The 25000-nt window shown below is 41.6% G+C and overlaps 3 protein-coding genes across 4 annotated transcripts in view; 1 reads left to right on the forward strand and 2 right to left on the reverse strand.

Annotated features, from left to right (window-relative positions):
- The window catches only part of LOC138047049 (uncharacterized), a 27729-nt gene extending 27302 nt beyond the window's left edge, over nt 1–427 (forward strand). Inside the window, exon 5 of the mRNA XM_068893738.1 lies at nt 129–427. Within this exon, the coding sequence (XP_068749839.1) occupies nt 129–331 (203 nt within the window). The 3' untranslated portion in view covers nt 332–427. The remainder of the gene's footprint in view (nt 1–128) is intronic.
- Nucleotides 1–25000, reverse strand: part of LOC138044955 (NLR family CARD domain-containing protein 3-like) — a 383130-nt gene that overhangs the window by 271100 nt on the left and 87030 nt on the right. The gene's annotated exons all lie outside the window — the stretch shown is intronic.
- The window catches only part of LOC138047044 (P2X purinoceptor 4-like), a 25724-nt gene continuing 11757 nt past the window's right edge, over nt 11034–25000 (reverse strand). Inside the window, exons 6-13 of one of the 2 annotated variants that reach the window (XM_068893732.1) lie at nt 17538–17679; nt 17346–17431; nt 16500–16544; nt 16238–16328; nt 15802–15867; nt 14807–14923; nt 12807–12880; nt 11034–12331 (exon numbers count right to left, since the gene is read on the reverse strand). In XM_068893732.1, the coding sequence (XP_068749833.1) occupies nt 12842–12880; nt 14807–14923; nt 15802–15867; nt 16238–16328; nt 16500–16544; nt 17346–17431; nt 17538–17679 (586 nt within the window). In that variant the 3' untranslated portion in view covers nt 11034–12331; nt 12807–12841. The remainder of the gene's footprint in view (nt 12332–12806; nt 12881–14806; nt 14924–15801; nt 15868–16237; nt 16329–16499; nt 16545–17345; nt 17432–17537; nt 17680–25000) is intronic. The other variant, XM_068893731.1, reaches the window with a different exon arrangement.

A 25000-nucleotide genomic window follows, 5' to 3' on the forward strand; every position in this document is an offset into this window, starting at 1 on the left:
TTCTGCACTCCTGAGATAGAAAAAGTTTCTTTAGAAAATGAACAATTTTATTTTATTAAACTTGATTTGAAAATTCCTCATGCCCCTTTAAATCTCACACTCTTTCTCTTTCAAAATTGCTTTTATAGTCCTGCTTTTGGGGGCGGCAGCAGGTACCGGGGCTATCGCCTTCTTGGTGTGGAAAGGTTGCCCGTTTCCCAAGGAAAACTGTTATTGCAAGTTACTTTTGATCTTTCGTAATCACTCACGTTTAAGGCAAGATCTGGAACGTGATCTCATGAACCTGAGAATAAAAGAATTAAAGAATATGCATAGAGCCTGCAGCAACTAAATTTGTACTCGTGTCTAACTTGCGCGCGAAGACAAAAACTTTAGTTTTCGCAACAGTGTCAGTTACAGCAAGAGAAAGATTAAAAAGATTGAAAAACATGGCTCTGAGAACTGAATAAATCAGTCAGTTAAAGCTAAAAAGAAAAATACGCGTTAATTTAGTAGTAAAAGACTCTCCATGGGTTTATAGTGGTTTCATTTTCGTTCTTCACATTTAGTAATTTTTTGGTAATTTTTTATTTTGCAACCAAGGGCAATTGTTATCATCATTTTTTTCTCGGATGGATTTGAAAATCATCGCTTCAGCAGTCACTTTTAAAACGACGACGTCCAGAGACATGCATTCATTTAAAAACACTACTGGAACATTACTGGAAGCTTGCTTTAGAGATCAATACTGATTTAAACGAAAGGTGCTTGAATTGGCGTTTATAGATTCATTTTAGAAATATTGATTCTGGTGCACTGTTTTCATCCAATGCAAGACGCAATCTTAGGGTGGGTTCGATTGACCCTATTCCGGAATACGAATACGTGGAGTGATGATTTAAAACGGTATGTCTGGCGTTTTGAAGCAACAAGGATAATAAATTTATGTTAAGAATTTTATTTTAGCAGGTGTTTGACAATTTTAATGTGAATCTAAGTAAAAGCAAAGGATTTCTAACTTCTATTCCAAGTTTTCCTATTCCGGAATACGGTCAATCGAACGCACCCTTAGTTAATCGCAATTTTAGAGAGCAAGGAGGAGGAGGGGGGGGGGGGGGGGGAATGGACGGGCTTGGATGGGAAGGTGCCTTTATGTGGCTTAAATTCACCAATATCCGATCTAACCCATTTTATTAAGGATGCAATTTTGTTGCTTTTTGTTTTTTTACCTTACAGAAATTTAATTTGATTCATTTGAGTATACGTATCGCAAGTGATCGTTAGGGGATGTGATGGGTTTTCCGACAGTAATGCATAGGTATATCCTGTTTAAGTCGTAGTTTCACGATAGTTACACTTTATGAGTCGTGAAATTGATACCTAATGAGAACCATACCGAACCAACACTCTGAGAACCGTACTGTATTTAATGGCATATTGCTGTTATGGCCTGATGTAGGACGCCTCCCCTGGGTTACTCGAGTCTATAAAAGCTGTCTTCCTCGTCGTCTCCAAAGAATTGGCCGATTTATAAGATTAAAATCCCAATCAAACAATAATTCAGTCAGTTTCACGTACAGTGTAACTAGCAAAGTGGTATGACAAAATGTCTGCATGCTGAACTTGGCAAATAGTTGGATTCAAAACATTTCTCTATGTGCCAGATTGAATGAGATTCCATCCGTCCGTCACCTGAGTACTTTATCCAGAATCTAATGGCGCAAAACCATGAATTCCATTACATATAAAATAACGGGGCTTTCTAAGGCTTGCAAAAAGACAGTCCACGTGTGTTTTGATCATAAGGCGTACACAGCATCGCTAACAAAAACGACAATGATATAGACCTTATTCATAAATGGCGGTCAATTTATGATTCTTTTGTTTAAGTGCAAATTAGCCTACCAAGCCTCGATACCATACAGTGAATTGAAAAGAATTCTTGCTCTAAAATGAGGCTTGGTAGGCTAATTTGCACTTGGACAAAAGAATTATAAATGTGACCGCCATTTATGAATGAGGTATATGCAATATTGTGTGCTTTTCTAACTTTTCTCGCATTCTTTATAGATTAATTAATGACGCGTTTGGCGTTGCTACTATTTGCAATCTCAGAAATGAACTTTGCTCTCACTTTAAATTTCGTTGAAGCAGTCATTCGAGAGCCGTTCTGTTATCTTGTTAACTGTCATTGAATAGATGAGTAAGTGTTTGATCAAATGCAAAGTGATCAGTTGCGAATAGGGCACTGCATCATGTCTACAGTAGTACAGTACAAACTGGTTTATAACACTCTGCGCTTTGAACCAATCAAAACCTCGTTACTGAGCAAGTTGAAACTTCAAGTTTTATTTTGCACTCTGAACCAATCAAAGCATTGCGGGAAGAATAACTTATTTATACACCTTATTCCAGAATGGTCGCTGATTTATGCGGATACAAATTGGCCCTTGTTGCCTCGTTCAAGATAAAATATTCTTTTGAATTTTAATCTTAAGAACGAGGCATCAAGGGCTAATTTGAATAAAAACAAAAGAATATTTAAATGGTGGCCATTTTGGAAAAAGGTGTATAATGTCTTCATTCCTTCCTGCTCTAATTAAGATTTTATCGTTGACAAGCAAAGCCTTGATATTTGAGCATTTTCAATGTAGCTTTTAAACAAAGGAAAAACATACAGGGAACGTTTTGCAGTTTATTTCTGCCGTTAAGGCCGCGTGCGTAGTAATCGCTGTCGTAATGTTGGGCTGTCATGCAATGGACTAAAAGCGTTGTGTGATCATGACAACGCAAAATGTTATCAAAAGTTTTTTCCCACGCAATTTCTTACAGAAAATTTGGGTGGCCCATGGGGTGCCCCACAGGGTAGGCCATGGGCCCTGGTCAAATCGCACAGAAAACGCAATTTCTCACCGAAAAATTAGAGTAGCCCACAGGGTGGCCCACTGGATAGGCCATTAGTCCTGGCCCAGGTTTTGTCTACACCCTTCTCTTGGAGCAGAAGCGAGGAGTACAGCAATTATTCAATTGTGATTCCTCGAAGAACAGAGGGCGCTTAACGGTCAGAATGATAAGAATCAATGTATTATCATTTCTGGACAGTGGAGAAATAATTTCTTGGACTACATTGCAAGGAAGAACGAACAGCGAATTCCCATTCGGATCGATGATTCTAGTTCAAATAATATTATGTGTCTTCCGCTCGAGCTGACAGCACTGAACACAGACAAACATTTGAACACTGATCTCTATTACAATCTGTAAAAGCCTTTATGTTTTAATTTTTAATGGTTCATTCCATTTTCTCACGGATAATAAAACTGAGTTTTGTGGAACTGAGCAAGCTTGCGTGTGACGTATTTTAATGGGTGAGTTGAAACCCCGGTCCACGGGCTCCTCCGCGGACTACGGGGGGGGGGGGGGGGCCGAGGGCCCTCTCAAACATTTATTTTGGCCCTTTCGCGGTTTTGGTGTTTTAGTCTTTGTAAGACAGCTTTGGTCCAAAAACAAGTGGGGGTGAGGCCCCTCTCCTGGATTCGCCACTGTAATATGTTTCAAGTATTTGCCATCGACATTAACATTTGCTCAAAAGCAGTTCTTATAAACATTCCTCACTGATCATCGTCATCACCAGTGATGATGAGGAAACTGACGAAAGTCATACCCAGACAAAAAGGTAACCGAAATTACACATTCCTTGCTCTTATTTTTACAAATGACTGTGAAAAGCTTATAAATTATCTTGGAATCTATCTGAATAATCACTCCAAACATCATTACGAGTAGACTTTAAGTGGTGTCTTATTTTTTTTTTCTTGGGAATAGTACAGTGTGGCGCGGCAAACCACGCGCGTTCGCGCAACAATTGCGAGCCCTCTCAGAGTACGGTCGTGTGCTATCCCTGAGAAAAATAAAAGAATTTTCGTGTTCTAGGTTAAAAGAGGTGCTCCTCGTTTTTTTCTTAATGCCTGAGTGATACACATTTGCGTATCTACACAGGTAGATGTGCGTGGTGCTTATTTGAAGGGTGCACTTATTCCAGATAAAGTGGATTATTAGGTGGCTTTTACACCAGATAACAGTTCGAGGCCAAACAAGATCTGTTAGTTTCATTTCACATAAAATACCTCTTAATAATAATAAAAGAGAGTTTAATATTCACCTGTGGATTTTGCACTTGCATATCCATAGTTCTCAGCTACATCACAGGCAGACAACCCTAAGGATGCGAGAGCGCATGACGTCACGTTATTTTGAGACAGTTGTATATGCCGATTCAACTAATCGAACAAAATGTTCCATAAAAACTTCAAATCGCGATGTTCCTTTTCGAAAATTCATTTTATGGACAGTCAGATAAATAAAGTTCACTCACCTACTATTTTCTGCGTTGTCCTGAGTGATTTGATGGGTTTTTGGGACGCTTCGATTTCCTCTTCAGGTCCCACGTGTCGTCACATACAATATAAATAGACAAGGTGTGCAACTTCCAAGACTGCTCAAGGCCGAGTGCCTCTAGAATTTATCCGAATTTCTCCCACTTCCAAAGGTCGCTCGCCTCCCCAACCTTGGGCAGGTAGAAAGTCGATAATTTTACTAGCATCGTGCCAAAAATCATCAAATTTACATGGCTCTGCAACCTCAAAATCCTGCTCGATTTTCAAGCTTCGCTCAGGTTTTTGTTACTGTCAGACGATGTGGACAGAAGTAATGCACCATTGAATAGCACAGATTTCCCCCAAGAGAGACAAAATTATTAATCTGTGCTTTTTGATTGGTTAATTTGATTTTTGATGATGCATGAGCGGCGGCAGGTACAAAACGCAGGTCACAGGGCACAGGTCACAGCTCACAGGTCATTATTTAACCTATACAGAAAGTATCCTAAACATTCATAAAAGCTAACCTTAGGCCTAATTAGGCCTAAAGAAAAGTATCCTAAAGATTCATGAAAGCTAATTTTAGGCCTAATTAGGCCTAAAGAAAAGTTTTTAGGCCTAAGGTTAGCTTTTATGAATGTTAAGGATACTTTCTGTATAGGTAAAACAATGACCTGTGACGTGCGTTTTGTACCAGCCGCATGAGCGGTCGGATCAATGTAATTGTAAATTTGGGTACTTCATGCAAGGCCGTACTTCATGTATGCCCTTCACAAAATTAGGGTAAGTACTTCTTAATTTGTGCGAAAAGCAAACATTTTCCAGTCTCCTAACATTTAGAATGTATGAACGAAGTGATACATGAAATTGCGAAAAATACGTTCATAACTGCGAGGATCATAACTTTACTATATTTATATTAGATATGTTATTTGCCGACCGGGAGGTTCGTATTGGGAAAAACTGTGCCAGAGGCCTAAAATGCGGCCTAGGGATATACTCGAGACCGCGGGCACAGTTTATCCCAATAAGGACCGACCTACACCAGCAAATAACGTGTTTATTTTTTCTACGGGATTGTTGTGAAAGGGCCTTAAATGTCCGTTACGTGACCGAAATTGATGTTAAAGAGAAAGGAGCGCGCGGCTTCAAATAAAGCTGAGTAATGAGCTTCAAATCAAACGACACACATTCACGTTTTATTCACATATTCTCATTTACATTTAACGTTGCTTACGGCACTTTAACGCTGTTACAAAAAGCTTGAAAAGTCATTTCATAAAATGGAGAAACGCCTGTTAAATTTAACGTCTCGATCGGATTTTTTAAAAACAGTGAGCCTTTAATCATAATTTTTCATATTGATATGCATTATATCAGAAACCCATAAGGGTTGAAACGTGTAACGGCCCCTTGTGTGCTGGACTTCTGAATATTCAATTTGCTAAGTACCATATTTGGAACAACAAGAGCGAGGGGTTTCCAGATATGGTACTTAGCACTGAAACTTTCAACCAATCAGTTCGCACTGAATATTCGGAAGCTGTGAAGGCGCGTTACATGTTTCAACCCTTATGGGTTTCTGATTATATATTCAATTTTTCATACGTGATGTATATCCATCAAGGCAAACTGTATTTGAAATAGGAAAAGCTCTGAAACTGAACTAATCATTATCTAAATTAAAACCGCCTGATGTACAGTGTACCACTTGAAAGAAGATTGGTTACAGAAGTTCTTTAAATACAGAGAAAAACGGGGGGCGGCAGCCCCCCTCGGTCCCCCTAAATCCGTCCCTGCATTGGTTGAAAAAGTTGATCGAGTTACGAGTGCGTACGAACAAATGGCAACTATAATGCCTAGACAACGTCGGACAACTGTATTAACATAATATTTTTCCCCTCAAATTAATTGAGTCGAGAGTCGGTAGGTACCTCATGTATGCCAGTCACGAAATTTTGGTAGGTACTTCACGTTTAGAATATAGAAAAACAAAATTGATTGAGTCGAGAGTCGAGCGACAATGTTCAACCTTCAATATCAAGCCCCCTCCTCGTATTAGGTTCTGTAATTCTCGTGATCTTTTGGAGGACATTAGCCCCAATATTTTTCAAGCCTTGAGGAGACAACTAGTGACGTCTTTAATTCGATGATACTCTGCGGATAACTAGAAGAGACGACAGATCAGTATCCTATGCTTCGCAAATGCAAACTCTAAAGGCCCATTTACTGAAGAAAAAACTGGGTCCGGACGATTAAAAAGGGGCTCGAACCAATTTTTTTTACCGTTTACCCAGCCAACAATTTGCATTGTTTGGCTGATCATAAAACTGGCCTTAAGGCCCTTTCCTGGCAGATTTTTATTTGAGTTGGAGACACATTTACACAGTGCTCTTGGCCCGCAAAAAGGAGTCCGGAGTCGCTTTTTTTTCGGTTTTGGTTGGGGCCCATAGAAACCTATAGCCCCAAAACCAAATCAAAAGGGGGTCCAGAGCCATTTCATAAAAACATGGAAGGGATTGAAATGTTTGCGACTTTTACTCACTGTACGGAGAGTAAAGAGTGTTAAATAAGAGCAAAGACTGCTGCTTTTTGTTGGAGCCTGATATCGTGTGTAGGGGCCCGATACCGTAGGTAGGGGCTTGATATGGTAGGTTGGGGCTTCATATTGGGGGCCTCATATGGGGTGACCTTCCAACTGTAGCTGAGATTTTTGGCAAGCAATAAAAACAAGGGCACAAGCCTTCACTGCTGTGTGACGATTTGTAAGTAGCCTCTCTGTTTCTCTTCTTTTTCTTTTGAGAATAATTGTTTCGCATGATTTTTAGAATAAATGATTCATATGGGAGCTCCGCGAGCCGAAGGCACGCGTGCGGAACACCATGGGTAAGAAAATAATGGTAACCCAAATGTGCGAGAGAATTTGGTTTTGGTCACCGTACGACCATACGACAGTCCACCCCTCCATGTATGTCAATGTGACCAGTATCACGTGACCATATCGCGAGCTCAAGTTCAGAGCTCATTGAGCTCAGCTTTTTTGAAGTTGACCACTGACCAGGTACTGGTTTTCGATTGGATCCCAGGCTCAAGCCAGGTTAACTTATTATTTTAAGAATAAATAACCAGGGAGCTCCGTTTTTAAGGCATGCCTAAATCTATATATTATGAAATAAAACAAGCAATTCATTCTCCTCTTACGGGATATAACTTGAACTTGCAATCGAATCAGCATCCAGATGGCTTAATGACTCAGTTGGCATGTAGAGAAAGTGCAGCGCAATTGAACGGTCATGGGCTCAAATCCCGTTTATCCCCGGATTTTGACGGCTTTCTTGCAACTGCTTATGTTGCGTATCTAACGGCCATGATCTTTCCAAATTTCATTTCATATCTATTGTTTCATTTGTTAATTAGTTCTCCGACTTACGCGGTTTCGAACTACGTTGCTAGTCTTTTGTTGCTGGGAGTTACACTGTACATTGTGTAAGAGGTCAAACACGTAGGCATCCTGCGAAAGAGATGTCGAGATTGACCCTAATTAGATGCACGCGAACAGAACCTTCCTTAAGGTAGGAGGGCTCTGTTTGCATTGTAACTCGTAGGGCAAAATACGAATAGTTATCATTCCCCTCTCCACTAAAATTCCAGTCAATCTTTCCATTATAATTACAGAAACCAGACTGAGAGAAGACACTGCCCTTAAACAAAGGACATCTTTGCCCGCGCGGGATGATAAATCTGGTCCCAGTTGTTCAAACGATGGATAGCGCTATCGACCGGATAAATCACTATCCAGTGGGTAAGTTGTAACGAAACAAATTGCGCTATCCAATGGATTTATCCAGTGGATAGCAATAGCGTTATCCACCTTTTGAACAAATGGAGCTTGATGTCTTTCTTTTCCACACCACTCGGCTTGTTGAGAGGGTACCTGTGGTACGCCCACTATCATAACTCCATGTTCCAGGCGTTTCATGTGTCGACGCGAAAGGACCCGATGCCTTATCGATCTCTCTTCGTGTTCTTTCGCCCATGGTCGAAGGCTCCAGTTTCCCTTGCGGAGAGTGAAGCCGAGGGCGTGCGTAAGACGTTTGACTAGTTGCCTGGCTACTTTAGAATTCTCCGTGTGTAGCACACCTATTCATCTAGCAGATAAGTATTTTTCACAATGGCAGTTACTATCAACAGATTTTTGACTTGGCTATGGTGCTCCCGTTTCTGTTTCTTCGAAGTCCAACCGTCCTTTCAGAACGATACCGGCGTCGACGATGTTATCACTTTGGTATCCGTGAATAAAACAAAACGCCTCCTGTCGCATTTGAACACGATTCAGCCATCTATCCAATTCACCATTGATCATGAACATGATGGACATTTGTCTTTTGTCAATTTAAATGTTTATAGAACGGAGGAGGGAAATTTTGAGACAACAGGTGCTCTGGCCAGCCCCCCAGAAATGATTCACTCTTGCATAATTCGGAAAAAAAAATCGGAAAAAATCGGAGGCACGCATACGGCCAACAATTTCTCGCTTATTATTCTCACCATCCTTTTCGCTACAAAGATGTCCATAACTAACCGTTTCTCACTTAAGAAGTGTCTTTCTATGTTTCAGAGTGATCGTGAGATTAAGGAGCGACTATACTTAAAATTTTGTGTAGCAACAACGTTACAGTTGCCCAAAAACCTCTCCTGACGTTACATCATATTTCAGAAAAAAAGACCCGAGTATCCTGTACCCGGGGAACAACAAACTCTCTTTATTTGCTGTACCGTGCATGCGCAATGATTGTGAAACGTTCACAATAAGTATATGTAATCGCATGGGCCCGATGGCAATTTCGGATTAATGTCACGCGTATTTTCAGTTTTCACAAAACTCCAACTCGGGCAATTTGGAAAACTTTGAAACTTCAAGTGAAATTAAGGTGGCTCAAAGCAGTTTCAACACTTTCAAGAGACCATGTTATTAGAAGGGTTGACACTACAACACTTTATCACGTAACAGTAATGTTACGGTACTATGTGAAACATCAAATATTGCTTAACAAGATGCAGTCATTTTTGTGACGTAACAAGTTACCATGGCAACAGGAAAGCCTTGCAAAACTGGTTGCTCATATCTGAAAAACAAACCCGTTGCACAAACGTGATCAGCGGGCCAAGATGAAACTCTCCGCAAAGTTTAAAAAAAAATTGTGGAGCGGGTTCAGAGCTACCTTAAATTGTCAATTATTTAAGGTGGCTCCGAATGCCCTCCATACAATTTTTAAACTTTGCAGAAAGTTCATTCTGGCATACTGATTACATTTCGGAAATAAAAAATGGGGGTCACCGAGTTTGTTTTTGAGATATGAGCAGCTAAAGCCAAAATATGTGATATTTTTGCAGGGCTTTCCTGTTGCCACGGTAACGTTTTACATCACAAAAATGACCGAATCATTTTCAGCAATAATTGGTGTTTGATATGGTACCATAGAATGGTTTTCAATTGAGTGTCGAAATTAATTAGATAATTGCTTTGGTTTTGCATTACTTCACTCAGTGATTGGTTCAAAGGTCTCGCGCCACTTTTTCAACCAATCAGAAGTGAAACCAAAATCAATCGTAGCTCGCGCGTGCACATTTTCCCGCGCTTTGTGTCGGCTACGTATTATTACTTCGTGTTTTGATTGGTTTACTGGATTGTCTCCGTCCTTTTTGATTGGCCAAAGTAATTACTTTGGTTTTGGTTTTACGACACTCATTTGAAAACCGCTCTAACATTGCTGTTAAGTGATAAAGTGTTGTAGTGTCAGTCCTTCCAATAAGAATATTTCTTTCGAGTGTTAAAAGGGGTTTGAGCCATCTTAATCCTGAATTGCACGAGGGCACATTGCGATTAAATGTTTATCACATAAAGGGCAAAATTGCCGAGGGAAGCCCGTTCAATGCCGCGATAAATGACAATCAACTTAAATGACAGAACTTTGGTTTTGGTTTTACGACACTCGATTGAAACTCGCTCTAACTTTATAAGTTACAGTCATTACTCTTCAAACTATGTCCGAGTTTGTGCTGATTTCAGACGTCATTGCCGCACGTTGCCGCTGCTCTAAGAAGAGTCATGTGCAGACTTAAGATCCGACAAATTTACTTCCCTTGGGAGGGACCGGCAGGGATATTTTGCACAATGCAAGGGGAGGCAGTGTGGCCTAGAGGTTAGCGCGTTTGCCTTGAGATTCGGAGATCCGGGTTCAAGACCCGTTACGATCACTTATTGAATTTGATCCTGGTAGTCCCTGCTTCAACTTCTCGGCTGGCCACTGCATTTGTAAATAGCCAACTGGTTTCTTAACACGGGATTCTTAACAGCTGTTGTTGTTGTTTTGTTGTTTTGTTCTGTCGTTTCGTTCATTGTGTTTTATTGGCCCTGAAAAGCCCCTATGGAGTGAAGTCAGTTAAGTAAAACTATGTATTGTATTATATTGTATTCTATACGTAGCTTTTTGAGGTAATAGCTAACCATTCGGCGTTTCGCTTACCGAAAAATACTCTTGCCCTCGGAAGGACCTCGGAATGAAATTGCTTTGCTCTTGTACACACGTACAAAATGGTCACAAGAATCGAATATAACTTGTTCCCTCTCTTCAGTAATAGGCATGAAAGAAAACTGAATGCACAAAGCAAAGCTTGAGAATTAGACTTTTACTTGAAAATTTTACTGCTACGTTGTTAATTACATGTACTTAACTAGAATATGTCCGATTACAACATTTACACCATTCGAAAAGCGGGGACTTACATATATATATATATTACGGCTGTTCTTAAATGTGGCTAATTCCTGGATGGATTGCATTATTCAATCCGTTGCTAAAATTTGGCACTTGATTGTATTTTAAATTTAAATAAAGTTAAGCTACTTCCCCGAAGTTGTATAATAAAACTGAATCTAACGATTGGGCTATACCCACAAATAGAACTTGTACAACAAAGACAACACGTTCTGAGTACGTGCATTGGGTTCATTACGCCTGCGCCTGCACTGTTCAGGCTAACCTACAATTGGCAAAAACATTTTTAAAAAACTTCTACATACCAGAAAATACCAACCTTTTTTGGGAAAATCACGTTGGACATGGCCTATTTCCATACCTCAGTTAGTGACTCTCTTTTGAATGACCTCTTCATAAATGCGAGTTAAACAATTCTCAAAGTCTTTCGCAAGGGGTTTCCAATTTTTTTCAAACAAGAGCGTTTGTGTCGTAAAAAACATGAATTTAAAAATCCTTTGTTTTCAAATTTCCCAGGCGTCGCCATCTTGGATGATAGTAGAGAGATTTTAAAGTATCACGTTTACGACGAATGGCAAACGTCGGACTAAAATTTGCGTTTTGCCAAAAATGGAAGAAACTCATTTGATATGAGCTCATTTCTTGCCTGTTAACAGCAAGTAACAAATAACTTTTCAAAAGCGAGAGACGAGTTAGAATAACATAATTTCATGCTTTTACTGATGACAAGGAGCAGCCCATCGTTCCGCGTTTCACGTTTCACGTAAACGCCATGCTTAATCTCTCTAGAGACGTTTCACGGTTGCCCTCTTGATCTGAAAGACAGGGCTCTTTTATCAATAATTAAAACAGGACAACATGTCACAATGATTCAACATGGCGTTAGCGGTGAAACTTGAAATTGACTTACTTCAGATACATACGCTTTCTTTAGAAAAAAATGGCTACAAATTTGTTTGTAAACAGTACTTCTCAGTGTGGTTTTAAGTTATCTTTTGTTGCAGCGGTGGTTCTCTTTGAAAGGAAAAAAAGGCAAAACCTTCTTAGAAACGTACGTGATTTAAGGGTAGAAAAAGCATTCGCGATACGATGTCATCCATTCCCTTGGGTAGTGTCTTCATAGTGATCCTCATTCTGCAAAGTTGAATAACGTCCACTGTCCATACTGTTTGCATTGTGGAGGCCACGAGAATTCTGCAATGCAAAAGAAAAAAAATGTGACGTACAGTTTGTTCTTATACACAAATTGTGCAACCATCAAAGAATAACCAACTGACGATTTTACTACCACTTTACAAAAACAAGGAAACTTTGCCTTCGTTAACTCTGAGTTTTTGCATGGCTACAAATCAGTTTTCGTCTTTCCATCCAAATAGAGATAATGATAATGACGAGGGCATTTAACATGATATTAAATTGATAAGGATAAATGTGCCTGTTCTTGGTTTTAAACTCCACCTTCTAGAATATGTTTAAGAGGGCGATTTGAGTGGTAAATAGTCTATTGTAACGAGTTCATAGTCTAGCTGAAGGTCCACTTGAACTAACAACACCTAACAAGATCTACTGCTTTTAATCCCATCAAACAGTTGCTAGCACTCACAGCTAAACCACAGGATACTTGTCAAAATATAAGTCATGGAAAATTGTTCAACAGGGTAAGCAGTACCTTTCGCGTAGGAAAATACTTATTCGTCTTCTGGGTCACTCTTCTGATGAGTGCTGTTGATCGACAAGCTGATACTGATCACATACAAATTAATAAAAGAAAATGCCTTTGTTGGTACAGTACTTATTGAAACAGTACCAAAGACAAAGATGCTTCGAAACAAATTGCATGCCCTACGCAAACATTAAAAGCTTTTCATTTTATTAATGATTATTAATATTTATTTGCATGTCCACCAATGATGCCAAAATAGGTCCACCAATGGCACAGCTCGGCCATCTCCGGTATTAAACCACTAGCAACCAGCAATTCGTCAATTCGCTCCTACAAGGGGCTAACGTTTGAAACAGCTCAAAAAGTGATTGATTACCATCATCAACTCGTTGTTTCAAAGAATTTTTAAGCTAAGGGACTAGCACACAAAAACTACCTTTTTTATAAGGTTTTTACATACTAGCCTGTGTATCTTTTAGTTGAGTATAGTTAACCACTATTCATCGAAGTGGTGGAGGTGGCTAGTGGTGGATATTTACCGAGTCGTGAAGCAGCGAAGTAAATAGGACAAAAAGGATGATTAAAACTGATTTATGCGTGCAACGATTACAATAGTTTCGGGCGCAAATTCCGTGCAGGTTACATGTACTTGGAGGTGAATAGCAAAGGATATATGGTTCACGCGGGTGGTTGCTAAGCACGAGAGAAGCGTAAGAGTCGTTCGAGGCGATAGCCGAGAGCGGCTCTAGCTTCTTGAGGAGTTTGAGTAAGCCAATCAGAGCATGCCTTCAATGCTATCTAATGTTTTAGTAGTGGTGGTGGTGGTGGTGGTGGTGGTGGTGGTGGTAGTAGTAGTAGTAGTAGTAGTAGTAGTAGTAGTGGCAGTAGTAGTAGTAATAGCCGGGGGGAGGGGGGATACTCCTTTATATGGGCTAGATAGGTATGTGCGGCGCCAAAGGGTATGGTGTTTTAGCCGTTTTGGTCTGAAATAGGGTATCAATTTTGACCATTTTGGTCTGAAATAGGGTATGATTTGTGCACTCTAGTCTTGAATTGGGTATGTTTTTAGACAAAGCTACTTCTTCATCATTAGGCGATAAGACTATTTCCAAATGTTGACGCCAACCGTGTATGTGCTGTAACAGCTTGTCACACACTCCAGTATAAACATTGCCTCTAAGATTGGTCTGACCTACATGTAGGGAATGGATTATAACACAGGTCTGAAATAGGGTAAGGAAAATCACAGATTTTGGTCTGAATAGGGTAACGGTAATTTTTCTGGAAGTACCCCCCTCCCCTCCCGGGAGTAGTAGTAGGAGTTGTGGTAGTAGACTAAGAAGTGGTAGTTAAGTAGTAGTAGTAGTAGTAATAGTAGTAGTATTCTAAATTTTATGCAAGCAGGTCATTTTGTCTCTATCACATAATAATCTTAAAATATGTACTGAAAGAGATGTCATATGTTCACAGGAACATAGTTTAATGGCCATGAGTCTCATATAGCTCAGTGGTAAAGCATCCAAACTTATTAGTAATACATGTTAACAGGGTCGTAGGTTCAATTCCTGCAAAGCAGCACTCAGATTTTTTCTGAGTATTCCTGAGTCATCATCAATAAATAAATAAAATTGTGTAACAACTGCATATTTTGGGGAAGGTACAAGTCACTGGTCATTGTTTTACCAATACTGAAACAACCCTAACTGTTTACAAATGCTAACATTAGGTCTAAAAACTTTTGTTTAGGCCTAATTAGGCCTAAGTTTAGCTTTAACGAATGTTTAGGATTCTTTGTGTATTTGGTAAAACATTGACCTGTAACTTGCGACCTGTGACACTACATGATATAAACAAGGATTGATTAAGTTATGGGTCCAAACCACCTGAATTTTTCAGGTGTCTAAAAGAGACAACTGCTTAGATAGTCCAGATAAGTGCAAGTATAAATTCTCCCTCTTGTACCCTAATTGACATATCACTTTGGCACAGTTAACAGTAAAAACTACCTGGTAATCAGTATGAGAGTTGCTCTCCACATCATCAACTAAAAGATATTTCTTTTCTCTATAGAAGTATTTCTTTTGGAGTACATAAAGAACCACTATGTCACAAAGCACTGTTGCCTAAAAAGGAGAAAAAAAAAAACATCTCCTTACTTTAACAGAGGTGAATCCTATGCTATGCCATTGAACAAACTTAAATCATATGTAATATGATATACTTGATTGACCCCTCCTTGTATGGGGATTTTCAGGGCCATCAAGTGGCTCACAATATCGGGCTGAAAAGTATACAACATAATGGCACCTCTGGCAGCTGATATACAGTCCATGTCTGCATGATGTCGGAGCACAGCATCACAGCCACATGAAATCATTAGCTATGAGTCAATTTCGATGAAGGAGGAAACAGGAGTACCTGTTGCAGGGGATGGCGGAATGGTGAGAGCACTCGCCTACCACCAATGTGGCCCGCGTTCGATTCCCGGACTCGGCGTCATATGTGGGTTGAGTTTGTTGGTTCTCTACTCTGCACCGAGAGGTTTTCTCCGGACACTCCGGTTTCCCCTCTCTTCAAAAACCAACATTTGACTTGATTTACTTTCATTGTTCATTTCAGTTTACAGTGTCCCCAATTAGCGCTCCAGCGCTAGAACGACTAGACACTTAAATAAAGTTCCTTTCCTTTCCTTTCCTTACCCAGAGAAAAAACCCTTGAGTCAGTGACTGTAACTCAGTCCATATACTATCACAGAGGTAAGAGGCATGGTTCATGACCAATGTGCCAGCATTACACCTATTTATGTAAATTGTTCGGAAAAAAAGGGGGAAGGAATTTTACCAAGCTAACTTATACATTGTACTTTTGCATTTGTAAGATGAGAACCTTTAAACTCTGACATATGTGCTGACCAAAATACTTTGTTTTACAATAAGGCCAGTAAACATTACGCATTACTTTAAAAGTGACACTTAATTAAAGTCCTAATTTTACAACTTACAATACCAAGCAGAGCAAGACCAGAACCCAAGTTAAGGAACAACGGAATTGGACTGAATTTACCACCCTAAAGAATGGATAAAAGTAATCATTTTGCTATAAAAAACAATTCAGGCATAACCATACCATCCCTTTGGTTACGAACACTCTAAGATATTCTGTTGGTTGACAAAACGTTATTTCAAGAGAAGCAACATAATAAAACTGAAAAGGAAGGTGAAGTGAAGGGGCGCCATGGCGTGTTGTGATCTGCCCAATTATTATTATCACCCTAAAGACACCTGAAAAATTCAGGCAGCTTCGACGGAATTCAAAACAATGAACCTCTGTTTCTTTGTGCCTTCCCTGCTTCTCTTGGTCCTACCTTCCTTTTTACCCCAACTCCAACGTCAACGCATCAGTGATGGTTCTTCACAAAGAAGCATTATTTTTCTTACCTGTCCATAGACAAGTATCACAAATCGAATTCCATAAGCCTTAATCAGTATCCTGTGTAGAACATTGTCTTGAACATAGTATTTGGCAAATCTGAAACCAAACATTAAAGAGCAGTTTACATGTATTTTACAATTTGAAAGATTTCCATTGATTATATAAGCATAGTCGATAATGATAATAAATTCAATTTACAAAAAGAAACTTTTCCTCCGTGGAATAATTATGCAATGATAATGTCACCCTAATATAGAAATGCCATACCTAAAATTATACCCTGGGGCAATTGGAGCTTCAGAGTCATCCAACCTAATTTTTAAAAAAATATTACATACACAATCATTTAAAGCTTCCATCTTGATAAGCAGGCAAATTCAAAAAACAATAACGTATTAATAATATTTATTATTTTAACTATTTATATTGACACAGAATCAAAATTTAATGTGAAATAATTAAATGTTGTTTCTATTAAAGGCCCTTATTTTCCCAAAAGTCATTGCGTAATCTGATTGGCTGAATGCACTCACACGGGTAAATCACGTGGGAAATAACATTTTGTGTTATGCAAATTTCAGTCAAGGTAGGTGAATGTGGGCCATTATTAAAAGTGCCCCAGCCTATATTCTTTACTTTACATTGCAATATTTAATCTGCCATTTTCTCTTCAACATTTCACAAATCAGTGTGCCCTAAAATTTAACTAAAACCAGAAGTCTTAGTCCAACGGCTGACTCAGCATGAGGTATGGGCCTCTTCCTTAGGTGATGTTACAAACTGTTTTGCATTACAAAGATTCTTTCAAAACTAGAATGTAAAACAGCTTGTGACATCATCTCAGGGAAAGTTACACATGCCTCTCAGCAGCTCAGCTGTGGGACAAACGTCTGACAATTGGGTCAACTTTACAAAACTCATGTGGCCTCTTAGAAGCGAAATCTCAACAAATCAATGCGAAAATAAAATTTTACAAGTTAAAACTAAAGGTTCTGAAATTTGACTTTTTTCAAAATAAAAACAAATTGAGGTTATGGGAACTTTCAAGCAGAAATGGACTATGAGATCAAAGCTCACCAGACCTGAAACATTATTTCGTTGATGTTCCATTACCTTCTAAATGAGTACTCTGGCCCACATGAGTACAAAAGAGGATCAAAGTTGCAATTCCATGTTATAATGATTGCCATGACTCCACCCTGCAATCAAAGTTTTTGGATTTAGGAGCTGTCTGGGTCACCCAATATGTTAAGTGAACATTTTGAAAACTGGAACTATATTGTTAAGAGCATGGGGTGCAGTTACCTGATAAGCTATTTCCTCAAAACTGACGTTGGCCAGTTCCAAGATCTTCCCAAATTTGAAGATTGGACACAGAGGAGCAGTATCAGGGTCATAAGTACAACCTTTCAAGTAACTACTGTTGCTTGTAGTCTTGATGTTTCGTCTAAAAAAAGCAAAATCGTTTGTTAAAACTTTTAACCCTGTAACCAGTGAGGCTGCCACTGACGCTTAAAATTGACTGGCATTAGACAGAGTAAAATCCATCACTCATCACTGCAATGGATTGAAAAGGGGACATGGTTTTGAGCGGAGATAGATAAAAACACCTGTCAGATTGTTTCCGGACTCTAAATTTTTCGTTTATTACACAAGTTTGACTGTCAAAGTTGTGTATTAAACAACTTTGACGGTCAAACTTGTGTAATAAACGAAAAATTTAGAGTCCGGAAACAATCTGACAGGTGTTTAAAGTTAATTCTTCCACAGCTGAACCTCCCCACCCCTACCCCTCTCATTGACGATTGAAATTGTCACACATTATACAGAGTAAAGTCTATAGATGTCACTATTACGAAGGAAGGGGTTAAGAAAATCTTATATTGAAGAATCTTTGATTCCCTTGACGGACAAGGTTAAGAAGCTAAGAACATAATAAAATTATGTAGTTGAGTTTAATAGTTGGTTCCAAGATTTTTCTCCAGGTAGTTGGGCCTTGGCCTTTTATCATAAACCCACATTTCTTGAGTTACAGTAATTTGCCTAATGGTCTAGCAAACTTGAGAATATAAAAAAAGTGACTAGTGACTGTCAAATTGCACAAGAATCTATAAGGTGCATTATTACATGGGCAAACTGGTCCGAGGTGAAAAGGAGAATTCTGATTGGTTTTCTGAGCAGTCTAAATTTTGCAATATTTAGTCATGTCAGAGTTCCAGTACAAATTAAATTTTTACTTTCCACAACAGTATAAATAGAAGCAGGTGAGCCTGAAATAAACTTGCAAAAAAAGGAAGTCAACCAGCATTTTCCCGGTACGGACCTCACGCTAGTTCAACTAGACCCTCCGTGAGGGTACACTGGGTTGCCTGTGGTACGTGCAGCGTTCCAGGCAAATTGTGACTGGCCCACGGGCCGATTACGGGCTTACAAAAACAAAGCAAAAGGTAATTAAAAACCATATAATAAACTACGTACTAACCGAGCTAGCTCGAGCCATACTGGGGAATATTGGCCCTGGGTCATTTTTGTACAGACCTCGCTGCGCTCGGTCTGTACTGCCACGACCTCGGGCCAATATTTCCCTGGCAGTACGGCCCTCGCGCTCGAATAGTAAGAAGTTATTAAGGGGTCACCCAGAAGTCATACCAGCAGAGACCCTTTGGCTCACAGGTCCTCACACGTTCGTACGACGAAACAGATCCTTTTCTGAGGTTAAAAACCTGGCTACCGGCCTAACTGTTTTTCCTACTTTCCCAACCGAGAGAAAGCCGCGCGAAATCAGCCATCACCAAAAAGTGCTTTTTCCTCAAAAAATATTAAGAGTTAGGGGGAAAAATACATCATTTTAAAGCTAAGAAAATAAGCTTTCCAACAGCATACAACTTATTTACAGACAACTGAAACATTTTATAAAAGCGAAAGTCGAACGAAAAAATTTAAGAAAAATAACAGTAAAATATGTTTTCTAGGCAAAATTTGGTCATTTTAGCGTTGATTACGAATTTTTGGATGAAAAACTAATATTTTCTGCAATTTATCTGCTTTCTTAGACATAAATTCGACCGAAAACTGATAAGGCATGAATATTTTTAGATTTTTAGGAATAATAGATAACGTGGTTCAATGCGTAATGTGATAATGCGATAAAAGTGTCAAATTTGCGACCCATTGCTAACGACAACGGAAGCGATCGCATTACGAATAATTAACCTCTGTTGCCAAAAACCACCCAAATAACCGGTCAGTGTAAAACGCAGACTGCAGACTGCAGACTGCAGACCAGGGATAAAATGCAGACTGAGGGTAAAATGCAGACTGCAGACTGCAGGTTAATAAAATAATAATGAAAAAAGAGTTATAAGAGTGTTAGTAGCCGTTTGTACTTTCACACTGAAACCCCAACACAGCTCCCATCGCTTTGGTTGCCCCACCGCATGTTTTAAATCCGGATTTTTATCAAACTCTGTAAGAATTGAAGCTGTTTGAATCCTTGTTGTTTGAAAAAGGACAGTTTCGTTAAGTGAGTTGCTTTTAGGCAAAGAAGTCACCACCCCGTAATTCAACTGTCAATTTTGCTGCACTGAACAAAGTAATCGAGTAATTACCCAATAACTCAATTTATTTTGACACGCAAGGCTAGAGTAGAGATAACGAGGATTTTGCAACCATTTAACGTTTCAATTCAGTAGGCTTAAGCCAGTATGAATGGTGTAAAAATTTCTTATTAGGATCCTTTCATTCGCTTTCGTGTACGTTATAGGTGCGGTTACACGGGGCACTTTTACCGTGGTAAATTCCCTTTTTACCACGAGAAACTGTATTTAGTAGTGTGACCGACGCTTCCCGAGGTAAATTTCCCGTGTTAAATATCCATGGATACGTCAAAAAGATCAGTGGAAGCGCCCATGACATTTCACGTGGGAAGTTGGAAGGGTGTTTTGATGCCCGAGGTGTGATTAAATTTCCCGCCAATGAATTGCGTGAGATTTCGTTTTACCTCGGTAATCTTCGTAACGTGTGACCCCTAGTTAACACGGTATACTAAAACCCAAGTGTGAGGCACCGTGGGATAATTTACCATGGGAAATGGCATTTACCATGGTGAGTGTAACCGCACCTTATGTTTATCCTTTAGTGTTTTGCATATGGAAGATTTAGTTTTCAATTATAACCTCTCCCTAGGGTTTATCACGCATAGCTTAACCAAAGAAATCCCCGCGTCCTAATTGCTCGGAATACACGAAATTCTTTGTGCATTTCGTTGCACCGAAAAAAGACAACCGAGATTATTCAGGTATTCGAAGTAATAATTGTTGGTTTTTCGATCGATTTCCCTCGATGTACCGGTGTGACAAATAATTTGGAACATTGCAATGCATCTGGAAGCGCAAAAACAAAGCACAGATGATTTCAACGCGTACGATCGCATCCCCAAAAGGTGCCGCGGCCTGCAGTCATAATAATGTGAGCTGTTGACAGATGTAAAACAGGATTGTCTTTCAAACAATCTTTATTTTATCCTAATGGCTTATGACTCGTTTTTTTATTGTTAATTAACGCCCACGTCGCCAGTGGAGGGTAGGTGCCCAGGAAGCCTGGGGGCTGCAACCGCAGTCACATCCCCAAGGCGCTAGAACACCCGACTGGCCTGCCCAACCCGCAACCAAGCCACGAGCCCCCCGCGCCAGGCCCCCCTAAGGCACCCGTCACACTTGAGCCAGATAGCTCAGTGGAATAATAATAATAATAATAATAATAATAATAAAAAAAAAAAAAAAGATACAACAAAAAAAGAAAGGGGGGGAGAGGGAGGGAACGCCGAGAACCACTAAACTCCTAAACCGACTCACAACGCCACGCCAACAAACACGCTGCAAGCACATTGGACAACACATGCACTACGCAGGAATACCGCTGAACCATGTCAGCCCCAGGGCTCCCCCAACCTAAAGAGTGCTGCAAACGCTACAAAAACGCATAACAACGCTAACAAACGCCTGCAAAACGCTACTGACCGGACTAGCTCCCGGTCGTGAACCATGTAACTATAACAAACGCTACAGAACGCACCAAAACGCTGAACAACGCTACCAGACGGCCAAGACACTAACAACCGCCTGCAAAACACTACTGACCAGACTAGCTCCTAGTCGTTAACTATGTTAAATTTTATTTAACTATATTTAACGCCCACGTCGCCAGTGGAGGGTAGGTGCCCAGGAAGCCTGGGGGCTGCAACCGCAGTCACATCCCCAAGGCGCTAGAACACCCGACTGGCCTGCCCAACCCGCAACCAAGCCACGAGCCCCCCGCGCCATGCCGAAGGGATCTCCGGGTAAGAAGAACCCGGAGCAAGGGGGCTCGGGGCAACTAGGCCTAAGCCCCCGATAGCCCAAACCTGAGGCACCCACCCCCGCTGGTAACCAGAGAAATCCACTACCTGTTATGCCACCAACTGGGAGGAAACACGGACAATGGAACTAACTGGAGTTCTGATATAGATCTGGTATGCCTCGCTCGACCAACGCCCCAAGGTTTTGATCAGGTGATCCGGAACACCACGTGCCGCTGCAGTGGTCGCCGCCCCAATCCGGAAACTATGGCCGGAGTAGGCGCCGGAGTACCCAGCCCCATGTAGGGTAGACTGCAAAAAGGATGATAGCTGCTGCCGGGTAAGAGGACGACCATCACTAAACAAGAACAGGGGCCCTGGAGCAGACCCACGCAGAGACAAGTACGTGCCCAACGCTGTTATGGGGCACACAGAGCCCGAGCCACGCCCCAAGTAGATATCACAACCCGCACGGAAGGGGTCTGTCTTGGAACACTTGATACGGACTTTGAAACAAGAGGGATTCACCAAGGAGTCCGCTTGCAGGTCGCTAACAGTCATATGGGTGTGAGGATCAAAGGCCGAGTTGACCGTGAATTCGCCCGCACGCAAAAACCCAAAAAATGCCAAGCAGCACGCAGCCCACAACATCACATGGTCTCTAGTAGACAGGTCCAAAGAGCACTGAATGACCTTCAGATGATCAACGGTGATAGGTAGGCGCCTGGGTGACACTGGACCTTGAACTCGCTTAATACCCCTTAGCAGACGCTGCAAACGAAGACAGTTGACTAGCGGGTCGGGAAGGCCATGGTCAATGTGAAGGGAGCGCACTGCTGATAGATAGACCTTGATGGAGGAATGGTTCAGGTTGCCGGCCAGGAAGGAAGCAAAGCGCATGAGAGTCTCCTCAGTGGCTGGGGGGATGGAGCCATCCTGGTTTGCACGACCATCCTGGCGGCAAAAGTCTGTAAATCGACGTTGGGCGGATCGGTACACTCGTCGGGTGGAAGGTGCAAGACCTTGGGTAAGTAAGAACCGACACTTCTGAGTCAAGGCATCTGAAGCGCTGCCAGAAGGGAAGCAGGAATAGGAGACGGGGTTGGGTCGGCCTGTGGCTCCAGGCGTCTGAACCGCTGAAATTGGAATCGAGAGAGTGCATCAGCAACTGGATTAGCTTTGCCTCGAACAGATGAAGCTGTAAATGAGAAGGAATGATGGATGGCCAGCATAGTCAAATAACGCAGCAACACCATTAGGTTTTTGTCCCGCGAGGTGCCAGACTTAAGTACAGCCACCACAGACTCGTTGTCACAAAAGAACTCGACCCGCCGAGATACCCACTGACAGCCCCACAGATAGGCTGCCACTACAATTGGGAAGAGCTCCTTGTACGCTATAGATGAGGAACTTTGTGCAGCTGACCAGGCACCAGCAAACCAGTGGCATTTAAAAATAGCTCCACAGCCAGCTGCATCCGATGAGACCTGGAAGTTCGGGAGAGGTGCCCATGTGGGCATGCAGAAAAAACTGAGGCCATCCCAAGTTTGGAGCAGCTCCTGCCACCAGGTTAAATCCTGCCGAAATTCCTGGTTAAGCCTAATGGGGTGATCATCACGGCGAAAGGCACAAAGCAAGTTGATCATCTGGTGAAGGAATGTCCTACCATGTGGGACGACCTTGCAGGCGTGATGGAGGTGGCCAATCAGGGAATCCAGCTCACGACGTTTACAAAAACGTTTTGCCGACCACTCATCTAACAGTGAAACAATCCTATCTCTCTTGTCAGTCGGAAGGCGAGCCTGAAGGTTCTCGGAGTCAAGTTCAATCCCAAGGATTGTAAGACGAGTCGCGGGTCCCTCCAACTTATCTGGATTAAGGGGAAGGCCAAGTTTTGTACACAGACGAACGCAGGTTTGAAGGTTGTTGTGGCACACAGGGGACGCCGGTGGGCCCAAAGTGAGGAAATCGTCCAAGTAATGACGGAGAAATGTAACCTCATAATTGTGAACCAGGATCCATTCAACCAGGTCTGCAATGGCGGTGAAAATAAATGGTGCTGAACGCAGCCCAAAAGGGAGCACCAAATCCACAAAATATTGCCCACGCCACTTCATGCCAAGAAGGGGGCGATCGTCTGGGTGGATAGCCACATTCCGATATGCACTGGCCACGTCGAACTTGGCCATTAACGTTCCGCCACCCAGAGACATTATGCCATCAATGAAAGCATCCACTGAAACATACTGAACTGTAAACGGGGGCTTAGGGATGCCGTCATTGACGCTTTGCCCCTCTGGGGATGATAGGTCTAAAATGAGACGCCACTTCCCAGGCTGATTAGTTTTGGGGATCACCCCGAAACGACTTATTTGCAATGACGGAAGCGGGGGCACTGGAAAAGGACCTGCCACCCTGCCAGAAGAGACTTCAGCTTGCAAGTAGGAGTCATTCACTGATGGGTGCTCAGCAGAGCTACGCATGTTTGAAGATGCAGATTTGAGGGACACCAAGGACGGGTCAAAGCCTATCCGAAATCCATCCCGTATGCCAGAAGTCACAAATGCCACAGCTGACTTGTTGGGGTGGTGGCATAATTCGGCTTGAAATTGATCCAACTGTAATGGTGTGACCTGAGACACAGGAGATAACGGGGCAAAAGAGACAACTGGAACGCTGGGCTTAACTGGAACGGAAACGGGAACTGAGACTGGAACTGAAACTGGAACAGGACAAAACAACTTTGCCAACTGAGGCAATCCATTCGGCTGGCGAGGCAACGCAATCACATCATTCAAACTATGTACAAACACAACACTGGGCGAACCTCGCCCCTCAGTACTGTCCCCTGCTCCCTCCAGGGGAGGGGGAGCGGGAACGGGAACGAAATCCAGCTGAGCGGGGAAAGGGGCAGTTAGCCTTGGTATGCTCTCCCTCGCAATTGCTGCAGTTGTGGCGGAACTTGCACTTCCCAAATAGCCACCGGCATTTGCCTTTATTCCAGGAAGGGCGGAATAGTGTGCTTCGGTTGTAGTCTGTGCTGTCTGAGGAAGACTGATGAAACCCCGAAACCTAACACGGCCTTTGCTTCAGTGAGGACAATGCTGGCAAACGCAAATGAAAACTATACAGATCCAAATTCATTTTGGACCAATCCGTAAGGCCCGAGGCAGCGGCATCCCTTCTGAAGGCCAGATCGTATTCAAGCCAAGCCAGACCTGGATATTGGCGGGCTGTTTGAATAATGAGCAGCTTATATCTGGTCAAGTCTAACCAACGCAGGGGGTGAGAGGCACACAGGACCAGCTGGAAAATCGTGAAGGCCTCAGTCCAAGTAAGAATATCCTTGATTTCAACCTGCCTGCGTTTAACGTTGGACACCAGGAGTTTACCCTCCAGGAAGGTCTGTGGTTCCTGATCCCCAGCTCGGAGA

This window comes from Montipora capricornis, chromosome 4 (genome assembly GCF_036669925.1).
Source record: "Montipora capricornis isolate CH-2021 chromosome 4, ASM3666992v2, whole genome shotgun sequence".
Taxonomy (NCBI): Eukaryota; Metazoa; Cnidaria; class Anthozoa; order Scleractinia; family Acroporidae; genus Montipora; species Montipora capricornis.